The 12,040-nt window shown below is 39.7% G+C and overlaps 1 protein-coding gene across 3 annotated transcripts in view; it reads right to left on the bottom strand.

Moving 5' to 3' along the window:
• LOC128689132 (phosphotriesterase-related protein) overlaps positions 1-12,040 on the bottom strand; it is a 66,572-nt gene that overhangs the window by 51,940 nt on the left and 2,592 nt on the right. For 2 of the 3 annotated variants that reach the window (XM_053777258.2, XM_070087225.1), the window contains exon 2: positions 9,169-9,328. In XM_053777258.2, the coding sequence (XP_053633233.2) occupies positions 9,169-9,328 (160 nt within the window). Of the gene's footprint in view, positions 1-8,849; positions 9,135-9,168; positions 9,329-12,040 lie in introns of those variants that run through there. The other variant, XM_070087224.1, reaches the window with a different exon arrangement.

The following is a 12,040-nucleotide window of genomic DNA, read 5'->3' as shown; positions in this document are numbered from 1 at the left end:
TTACCCTAACTGCCTCCTCTTTTAGTTTATAAACCTTCACCTCTCTCTTCCCTGATGCTTCTATTCTCCTTGTATCCCATCTACCTTTTACTCTCAGTGTAGCTACAACTAGAAAGTGATCTGATATATCTGTGGCCCCTCTATAAACATGTACATCCTGAAGTCTACTCAACAGTCTTTTATCTACCAATACATAATCCAACAAACTACTGTCATTTCGCCCTACATCATATCTTGTATACTTATTTATCCTCTTTTTCTTAAAATATGTATTACCTATAACTAAACCCCTTTCTATACAAAGTTCAATCAAAGGGCTCCCATTATCATTTACACCTGGCACCCCAAACTTACCTACCACACCCTCTCTAAAAGTTTCTCCTACTTTAGCATTCAGGTCCCCTACCACAATTACTCTCTCACTTGGTTCAAAGGCTCCTATACATTCACTTAACATCTCCCAAAATCTCTCTCTCTCCTCTGCATTCCTCTCTTCTCCAGGTGCATACACGCTTATTATGACCCACTTCTCGCATCCAACCTTTACTTTAATCCACATAATTCTTGAATTTACACATTCATATTCTCTTTTCTCCTTCCATAACTGATCATTCAACATTACTGCTACCCCTTCCTTTGCTCTAACTCTCTCAGATACTCCAGATTTAATCCCATTTATTTCCCCCCACCGAAAACTCCCCTACCCCCTTCAGCTTTGTTTCACTTAGGGCCAGGACATCCAACTTCTTTTCATTCATAACATCAGCAATCATCTGTTTCTTGTCATCCGCACTACATCCACACACATTTAAGCATCCCAGTTTTATAAAGTTTTTCTTCTTCTCTTTTTTAGTAAAAGTCTACAGGAGAAGGGGTTACTAGCCCATTGCTCCCGGCATTTTAGTCGCCTCATACGACACGCATGGCTTACGGAGGAAAGATTCTTTTCCACTTCCCCATGGACAATAGTAGAAATAAAGAGGAACAAGAGCTATTTAGAAAAAGGAGAAAACCCTAGATGTATGTATATGTATATGCATGTGCGTGTCTGTGAAGTGTGACCAAAGTGTAAGTAGGAGTAGCAAGATATCCCTGTTATCTAGCGTGTTTATGAGACAGAAAAAGAAACCAGCAATCCTACCATCATGCAAAACAGTTACAGGTTTCTGTTTCACAGTCATCTGGCAGGACGGTAGTACTTCCCTGGGTGGTTGCTGTCTACAACCTACTACCAGATTCATAGAGGATACATTCCTAGAGGCCCTATTGAATCAGGAGACAATAAATATTGTACTGTACTACTAAATGCTAGAAGCATAAATATTTTTTTCACATTTGCAGTGAGATGCAGAGGCCAGGTACAGGTAGGTTCACCAAGACGTGTCCTGGCCCAGGTCTTCTCCATGCAGTGACCTGTTAGTGCAGAGACCTTAACTTTTATAAATATTCTAACCTTGTTGATAATGACATTCATAAGAAAGTGCATCTAGAATCATATTTTAACAATTGTGAGCAACAAATTGAACTTTAATGTTCATACTGAACACATCAATAAACATTGAAAAAGTGTCAACAACTGCAGGGGTACTTTCTAAAATTTGCTGTTATGCTCCTCAATGTATACTACTAACACTATACTGTCCCTCATTTACACATGCCTTGCATATGGGATTTGTGCCTGGGGGATCCACCTTCATAATCTGCCTCACACCAATCATAACTCAACAAAAAGTAGCTTTCATAAGCACCACAAACTCTAATTATGAGGAATGCACTATGCCATATTTAAGTCCCTAAACCTTCTTAATATAAATGTCATTCATACTTACTACTGGTCACTCCACATCTTCAGAGCACAACTGTAGTGGTGCTGCTGACCTATGATACTTCCTGAGAGACTATAAGAGGACACACACATCATACTAGAAACAAATACATGTACCTCTTTGATATTCCTCATGTTCCTATACACTCCTACAGAATCTATGAAAATTAAAGGGGTCAAAAAGGGTGGAATAACTTATGAAATTAATTAAAACATTGCAATATACTAAAAGAATCCATATACAGTGCACCCCCGGTTCGCGATATTAATCTGTTCCTGAGAGCTCATCGTAAACCAAAATTATCGGAAAGCGAATCAATTTTCCCCATAAGAAATAATGGAAATCAAATTAATCCGTGCAAGACACACAAAAGTATGAAAAAAAAACTTTTACCACATGAAATATTAAGTTTAATGCAATAGAATAATTACAATAACAGAAATAACAATAGAATAATAAAAATAGAATAAATTGACACTTACCTTTAATGAAGATCAGGTGATAATTGATGGGATGGGAGGAGGGGAGAGTGTTGAACCTATTGTTTAGAAGGGGAATCCCCCTCCATTAGGACTTGAGGTAGCAAGTCCTTTTCTGGGGTTACTTCCCTTCTTCTTTTAATGCCACTAGGACCAGCTTGAGAGTCACTGGACTTCTGTCGCACAACATATCGGTCCATAGAGGCATGTACTTCTCGTTCCTTTATGACTTTCCTAAAGTGGTTCACAGCAGTATCATTGTACAGGTTGCCAACACAGCTTGCAGTAGCTGTGTCAGGGTGATTATCATCAAAAAAGCTTTGCACTTCAAGCCACTTTGCACACATTTCCCTAATCTTTGAAGTAGGCAACTTCTTCACTTTATCCATCCCCTCCTCCGAAGCAGTTTCCTCAGGTCTGGCCTCTTGCTGTTGAAGATGATCTAGCAGCTCATCAGTGGTTAGTTCGTCATTGTCCTCCTCCATGAACTCTTCCACATCCTCCCCACTAACCTCCAACCCCAAGGACTTCCCCAATGTCACAATGGATTCCTCAACTGGCATAGGCTTCTCAGGGTTAGCCTCAAACCCTTCAAAATCCCTTTTGTCTACACATTCTGGCCACAGTTTTTTCCAGACAGAGTTCAAGGTCCTCTTAGTCACTCCCTCCCAAGCCTTACCTATAAGGTTTACACAATTGAGGATATTAAAGTGATCCTTCCAAAACTCCTTTAGAGTCAATAGAGTATCTGTGGTCACTTCAAAGCACCTTTCAAACATAGCTTTTGTGTACAGTTTCTTGAAGTTGGAAATGACCTGCTGGTCCATGGGCTGCAGGAGAGGACTGGCATTAGGAGGCAAAAACTTGACCTCAATGAAGCTCATGTCCCCAGAAAGTCGCTCTGCCAAGTCTGTAGGATGACCAGGGGCATTGTCTAATACCAGGAGGCACTTAAGGTCTAATTTCTTTTCAATTAGGTAATTTTTCACATTGGGGGCAAATGCATGTCATAGAAAAAATCCCTAGTGACCCATGCCTTACTGTTTGCCCTCCACAGCACACACAAATTAGCCTTGAGGATATTCTTTTGCCTGAACGCTCTGGGAGTTTCTGAGTGATACACCAATAAAGGCTTCACTTTGCAATCACCACTAGCATTGGCACACATCAGAAGAGTGAGCCTGTCTTTCATAGGCTTATGTCCTGGGAGTGCCTTTTCCTCCTGAGTAATATAGGTCCTGCTTGGCAATTTCTTCCAAAACAGGCCTGTTTTGTCACAATTAAACACTTGTTCAGGTTTCAAGTCTGCACTGTCTATGTAATCCTTGAATTCTTTCACATATTTTTCAGCTGCTTTTTGGTCTGAACTGGCAGCCTCACCAAGCCTAATCACACTATGTATGCCACTATGATTCTTAAATCTTTCAAACCAACCTTTGCTGGCCTTAATTCACTCACATCACCACTAGTTGCAGGCAATTTCTTTACCAAATCATCATGCAACTGCCTAGCCTTTTCACAAATGATCGCTTGAGAGATGCTATCTCCTGCTATCTGTTTTTCATTTATCCACACCAATAAGAGTCTCTCAACATTTTCTAACACTTGCGGTCGCTGTTTCGTAATCACAGTTACACCTTGTGCAAGAACAGCTTTCTTGATTGCCGTTTTCCTGCTCACTATAGTAGAAATGGTTGATTGGGGTTTACTATACAACCTGACCAGCTCCGACACACGCACTCCACTTTCGTACTTTGCAATTATCTCTTTCTTCATTTCAATAGTTATTAGCACCCTTGGTCTTGAAGGGTTGGCACTAGAAGCTTTCTCGGGGCCCATGGTGACTTATTTTGCAGAAACAAGCACCAAAAACAGTGATAATATGGATAATATGGAATGTACCAAATGTATCCTTAGATGCGCACACACTGGCTGGCTTGTAAACACTGGCACACACGGGGCAGTTCAGGCCACACGTGGACACGTCTCGTACGAATCGCATCGCATACCGGGTTTTGTAACGGGAACCCAGGGAAATTTTTTACGATATAATGCATCGGCTACCGGATTTATCGGATACCGATAGCATCACGAACCGGGGGTCCACTGTAAAAGCTAAAATAAGTACGTATATTGTCCTTAAATAGTTCAATCATATAATTCTATGTAATGTGCTAAGACAAATTTCCTTAATTACCATTAAGTTATTATTTTTAGTGATAGCTTATTACCCTATGTATCCCTGCCTTTCTCTAATCCTGCCACTCAAGTTTAATTTTCTGACTGTAACTTTAATCTTTATCTCATCAGTAATATTAGTAATGCTTATATTGCACTGCATAATGATTTTTTTCCCTGCTCATCCAGTAATTAGCTTTGACTTGTACATAACTCAATAATTTCAAACAGTTCTATTCACTTATAAACTGCTACCAGAACTTACACACGTGTGTGCGTGTACTCACCTAGTTGTGGTTGCACAGGTCAGGTCATAGCTCCTGGCCCCGCCTCTTCACTGGTCGCTACTTGGTCACTCTTCCTGCTCCATGAGCTTTATCATACCTCTTCTTAAAGCTATGTATGGATCCTGCCTCTACAACATCACTTCCCAGACTATTCCATTTCCAGACAACTCTAAAAAAAATACTTCCTAACATCCCTGTGATTCATCCGAGTCTTCAATTTCCAACTATGACCCCTTTGTTGCTGTGTCCCATCTCTGGAACATTATGTCTCTGTCCACCTTGTCGACTGCTCTCAGTATTTTATATGCCATTATCATATTCTCCCTATCTCTAATGTCCTCCAGCACTGTCAGGTTGATTTCCTTTAACCTCTCCTCTTAGGGCATGCCCCTTAGCTCTGGGACTAGTCTTGTTGCAAACCTTTGCACTTTCTCTAATTTCCTCATGTGCTTGGCTAGGTGCAGGTTCCAAACTGGTGCTGCATATTCCAGTACAGGCCTAACGTACACAGTGTACAGGGTCCTGAACGACTCCTTATTGAGATGGGGAAATGCTGTTCTTAGGTTTGCTAGGTGCCCATATGCTGCATCAGTTATTTGGTTGATGTGCACCTCAGGAGATGTGCCCGGTGTTATACTTTTCCATGAGTGAGGTTTGTAGTCTCTAGCCCCCTAGGCTATACTCCGGCTGCAGTGTGTGCATACATGCATGCATGCACGTGTGCGTGTGTGCGTGCATGTGTGCACAAGTGTCTTAGATAGAAGTGAAATGAACTATGTACAGAATGAGGTTTGGTAATAAGTAATACATATTTTAAGAAAAAGTATACAAGATATGATACAGCACATAATGAAAGTAGTTTCTCAGATTATGTATTGATGGATAAAAGGTTGATGGGTAGACTTCAGGAAGTACATGTTTATAGAGGGGCAACGGATATATCGGATCATTATCTAGTTGTAGCTACAGTTAGAGTATGAGGTAGATGGGGTAAAAGGAAAATGGTAACAGCAAGTAAAAGAGAGGTGAAAGTTTATAAACTAAGGGAGGAGAAAGTTAGGGTGAGATATAAGCAACTATTCAGAGAAAGGTGGGCAAGTGAGAGTATAGGTAGTGTGGGTGTTGAAGAGGGGTGGGATAGTTTTAAAAATGCAGTGTCAGAATGCGGACAGAAGTTTGTGGTTACAGGAGGGCGGGCGCAGGAGGAAAGAGTGACTGATGGAATGATGAGGTAAAGGGAGTGATAAAAGAGAAAAAGGTCGCTTATGAGAGGTTTATACAAAGCAGAAGTGATATAAGAAGGGTGAATTATATGGAGAGTAAAAGAAAGTGGTGAGGGGGGATGCAAAATGAGAGAAAATTATAGAGTGGGTGAGGCAGTGTCAACAAATTTTGCTGAGAATAAGAAAGCATTTTGGAGTGAGATAAACAGGTTAAGAAGGCCTAGGGAATGAATAGATTTGTCAGTTAAAACAGAAAAGGGTGTTAGTAGATGGGGAGCTGGAGGTATGGGGAAGATGGAAGGAATATTTTGAGGAATTGTTAAATGTTGATTAAGAGAGAGACAGTAATTCCATGCATTGGCCAGGGAGGTATAACATCTTTTAGGAGTGAAGAAGAGCCAGACGTGAGTGTCGGGAAGGTGCCTAAGGCATTATGTAGCATGAAAAGGGGGTAAAGCAGCTGGTACTCGTGGGATCATGACAAAAATGTTAAAAGCAGATAGGGATATAGTTTTGGAGTGGTTGGCATTTTTCTTCAGTATATGTATGAAAGAATGGAAGGTACCTAGGGATTGGCAGAAAGCATGTACAGAGATTGTAAAAATTATAGGGGAATAAGTTTACTAAGTCCTAGGTAGTAGGTTGGTAGACAGCAACCGCCCAGGGAGGTACTACCATCCTGCCAAGTGAGTGTAAAACGAAAGCCTGTAATTGTTTTACATGATGGTAGGATTGCTGGTGTCCTTTTTTCTGTCTCATGAACATGCAAGATTTCAGGTAGGTCTTGCTACTTCTACTTACACTTAGGTCACACTACACATACATGTACAAGCACATATATATACACCCCTCTAGGTTTTCTTCTATTTTCTTTCTAGTTCTTATTCTTGTTTATTTCCTCTTATCTCCATGGGGAAGTGGAACAGAATTCATCCTCCGTAAGCCATGCATGTTGTAAGAGGCGACTAAAATGCCGGGAGCAAGGGGCTAGTAACCCCTTCTCCTGTGTAAATTACTAAATTTGAAAAGAGAAACTTTTGTTTTTCTTTTTGGGCCACCCTGCCTAGGTGGGATACGGCCGGTTTGTTGAAAGAAGAAGAAGAAGAAGTTTACTAAGTATACCAGGTTAAGTGTATGGTAGGGTTATTATTGAAAGAATTCAAGGTAAGACAGAGAGCAGGATTGCAGATGAACAAGGAAAGTTTAGAATGGGTAGGGGATGTGTAGACCAAGTGTTTACACTGAAGCACATAAATAAATAATATTTAGATAAAGGTAGGGAAGTTTTCATTGCATTTATGGATTTAGAAAAGGCATATGATAGGGTGGATAAGGGGAGCAATGTGGCAGATGTTGCAAGTGTATGGAATAGGTAGTAAGTTACTAAATGCTGTAAAGAGTTTTTATGAGGATAGTGAGGCTCAGGTTAGGATGTGTAGGAGAGAGGGAGATTACTTCCCAGTAAAAGTAGGCCTTAGACAGAGATGTGTAATGTCACCATGGTTCTTTAACATATTTATAGATGGGATTCTAAAAGAAGTAAATGCTAGGGTGTTACGGAGAGGGGTGGGATTAAATTATGGGGAATCAAATACAAAATGGGAGTTGACACAATTGCTTTTTGTTGATGATACTGCACTTTTGGGAGATTCTCAGGAGAAGTTGCAATGGTCAGTGGACGAGTTTGGGAGGGTGTGTAAAGGAAGAAAGTTGAAAATGAACATAGATAAGAGTAAGGTGATGAGGGTATCAAAACAATTTAGGTAAAGAAAAACTGGATATCACATTGAAGGGAGGGAGTATAGAAGAAGTGAATGTGTTCAGATATTTGGAAGTTGACTTGTCAGTAGATGGGTTTATGAAGGACAAGGTGAGTGGTGCATTGAGGTATCTGTGGAGACAAAAAACATTATCCATGGAGGCATAGAAAAGAATGTACAAGAGTATAGTTATACCAACACTCTCATATGGGTCTGAAGCATGCTGCAGTAAGGAGGAGTCTGGGGGCAGTGAAGATGTTGTGCCTAATGGCAATGTGTTGTGTAAATATTATGCAGAGAATTCATATTGTGAAAATTAGGAGGGCTGAAGAGGGGTTGTTGAGGTGGTGTGGTTATTTAGAGAGGATGGAGCAAAACAGGATGTCTAAGAGGGTGTATAAATCTGTAGTGGAGGAGAGGAGGGGTAGGGGTCATCCTAGGAAAGGATGGAGGGAGTAAAAGAGGTTTTGTGTGAAAGGGCTTTGGACATACAGCAGACATGTGTGTGTGTGTGTTAGACAGGAGTGAATGGAGATGAATAGTTTTTGGGACCTGATGAGCTGTTGGAGAGTCAGCAAGGAAATAATTTGTGAAGGGATTCAGGGAAACTGGTTAGCCAGACTCAAGTCCTGGAGGTGGGAAGTACAATGCCTGCACTTTAAAGGAGGGGTTTGGGATATTGGCTGTTTGGAGTGACATCTAAACTGTCGTATTTGAGCGCCTCTGCAAAGACAGTGATTGTGTATGAATGATGGTGAAAGTGTTGAATGTTGGTGAAAGTGTTTCTTTCTTTTTTTGGGTCACCCTGCTTCGGTGGGAAATGACCGTGTTAAAAGTCTGCCCAAAATGCTGTGCATACTAAGAATTTTTCACAAAAATTTTATCGTTTCTATGCTTTTTGAAATAAAACATTATTAGAGCAATTTCTTTATCATTACTGAAGATGAATCATAAGCAGCTCAAAAATACATTACCAACTATTTTTTCCAGTTTCTGGTTGTGTTGTGCAGTATATTATCATAGAATTATACTGCAGAGTAAAGAAGGTAACACTAAATAAACAAATATATTCAGAAATGAAGAGTATGCTAACTACCTAACACTTTTAGGTGGTCCATGGTCTGGCAGGCAAAGCTTTCCCTTCATACGCCGAGGGTCCATGGTTCAATCCTCAGCAAGGGTGGAAACACTGCGCATGTTTCCTTACACTGGCTGTCCCTGTTCACCTAGCAATAAGTAGATACTTGGGTGTTAGTCGACTGGTGTGGATGGCATGCTGGGGAACGAGAATGAAGGACCCCAATGGAAATAAGATAGACAGTCCTTAATATCACACTGATTTTCTTGGGTTATTCTGGGTGACAAACGCTCCAGGTTAAAAATCCAAACAAATCTTATCTTTAGACTTTACATACGGGTTTTGCCTGATCCATCCCAAGTTTTCCATAGTAAACTTGCAATCCTCCATGTGTTTCTCCTCTGGCTTGGCTGGGGTAAAAGCAATATCAAAATCCAAGAAGAGATGCTCATGAGTCAGGGTCTGACCCAGAGAGTCAGGATCCACCAAGCCACAGACTGAAATATGCCAAATACTGTAATGTAATCGTTTAAGTAAACAGGTGATCTAACATAAAAGTCAGCTCTAATAAAATAAGAGGGATTCTTCCTGTCACAACATATGTCTATACCTTGAGGGTGTTTTGGAGGTTAATGCCCCCTCTGCCCAGTCCATGACCTGTGTTATCAGACATTCCTTAAAGGGGCATTAGCAAGACTACCTACTCAAATTTCAGATTTTGTCTCTGAATCCATAAGATGTACATACACTGAATAGTGAACATTATATAAATTACAGAGCCATTAATATATGAAGGAAATTATTAATTTATGTATGTATCATACTTTTTCTATGAATTAACCACTTCAGGGCTGGAAAACCAAACTGATAGAGACTGAACATACCATAATTACTTTAATAAAATTTAGGAAGAGAATAATTTAATAATAATAATAATATCTTTATTTAGAGCAAGTACATGTACATGGTATACAGCCCTAGCTGACATCAATGACATACTAGTACTATACAGAAAGCTGCTTGTTATGCAGAGCATTTCTGGCAAATTAGGTCAGTTTTTGTCCCAGGGTGTGACCCACACCAGTTGACTAACTCCCAGGTACTCATTTTATTGATGGGTGAACATAGACAACTGGTGTAAAGAAACGGGCCTAATGTTTCTACCCTCGCTGAGAATCAAACCCAGACTCTCGCCGTGTAAAGCGAGAGCTTTAGCCACCAGGCCACGGGGCACTTTAATTAATTTTTTCAGTACTGCATATGATTTCATTCTAAATTAAATAAATTTTTAGACAGAATTCAAATTTTCTATGACAATGGGTTGACCTGCAAAAATCCTACTGTTTATGGAGAAAATCACTTTTGATCTATTACTGTTCAGATAAGGCCAAAATGTATAAACTATTTAAGATTATTGTTTACATCAAATCAAAATTTTGCAAAATGTGAGCAAGGGAAATTTACTGTACAGTGTATGAAAGGTGTTTAAGTTATACTATATAACCAAGTAGGCAGTGTGAAATGGTGAACTTGGTACATGGAAAACTTGTGTCCTTCAGACTTTATTCATGAAAATATGTCAGTGTCTGACTTTTGTGCAAGAAAGGTACACAATATTGACAATATGAAAGTTATTTCACATTGTCGGTATTTTATACCTTTCTTGCACAACTTGTCAGACACTGCAACATCATGGAATCTTGGTTCAGAGGACATTTACAAGACCTTCTTCACGGTTACTACAACTAATCCATCCCTTTGGGTAGGACCTACTTCCACTGGGGAATCCCGCCTACCAGTGACTATGCCCTCGTCTGCTACACGTCCCTATCCACTAACGCCTATATAACTGCCAGTCTCCTTGCCTTTGCTCCAGATTCTCCACCACCACGGTGCTCTCAACACCAACTCCAAGGCTGAGGGACTGATTACATCATATTTTTTATATATATAATTATGTCCTGGAATCTGTATTGATAAAACCACTAGACAGCAAAACGTCTACAATAAAAATAACCAGATGTTGCACATGTGTCTTAACTGTCTGACTTTTTTTGAGTTAACCTAAGTAATTTACACATGTTATCACACACATATGTTAATATGTGTGTGATAATTTGTGTAACTGTATGTGTACCTGTACCTAAATAAACTTACTTGCTAACCATTACTTGCCTTTTTCCTTTCACCAACCTTTCTTTGTAAGTAAGTTTATTAGGTACAGGTACACATAAGTACAATTATCATACACAGTTTAACATGTGTATAAATTACCTGGGATAACCCAAAAAAGTCACAGTGACTTATTTCCATGAATACAGGAGGTTGTCTTTAAATACCGAGGCATGTAGCAGGCCCAAGGCCTGTTACATGCCAGGACCACATTATAATAGTCATGGGGGAGCCCTAAACCATTAAGTATCATACAGCGTCTGTGGGGGGTAATGGAAGGTATTCAGGCTCAATTCAGGAACTGGAGCACAGATCCAATTTCCTAGATCAAGAGCCCCTCACCAGCATCAAGGAACCCTCCCTGAGGGGCCAGAACCACAGGTCGAGTCTTCATCAAGTCTACTTCTGTATGAATACTACACTCTCATGATCTGGATCTATATTACCTAAACTTAATAAATGATAATAAGCTTGTTAACATGTAAGTAGCGAGACATTTTATATTACCTATATTTTTACTAGTAACTGTCATAAGCAATCTTTGAATATTATCTGAGGATATTAATAAGAATATACACATCTAAACAAGTTACAAAAGAGAATGAGACGTAAATTCAAAGTTATTATCCTCAAGTCACCATGACATGGCAATTTTTCACTGAATATATGCAGGATGTAAATAGGCTACACAATTGTGACTGGACAGAGATAACAAGTTGCACAGACGTAAACGATGCCTGGGAAAAAATCAAAACAATGTTCAGTACCATCCTTGATAATATTGCACCAGTTAAAGAGGTTAGAATTAAACGAAGAACTGAACCCTGGATGACTACTGAGATATTATATAATATGAAATTCAGAGACCAGCTGCTAAAAAGATTTAAAGCAAACAGACAGGATATTGCAGCACTAAATGAATTCCAAAGGGTGAGGAACAGAGTACAGAGACTTATAAAAGGAGCAAAGGCAAAGCACTATTGCTCAAAAATTGAAGAGTATAAGCATAACCCCAGAAAGTTCTGGCAACAACTAAA

Source organism: Cherax quadricarinatus, chromosome 21, assembly GCF_038502225.1.
Source record: "Cherax quadricarinatus isolate ZL_2023a chromosome 21, ASM3850222v1, whole genome shotgun sequence".
NCBI lineage: Eukaryota > Metazoa > Arthropoda > Malacostraca > Decapoda > Parastacidae > Cherax > Cherax quadricarinatus.
This window is presented reverse-complemented; position numbering and strand designations above follow the sequence as displayed.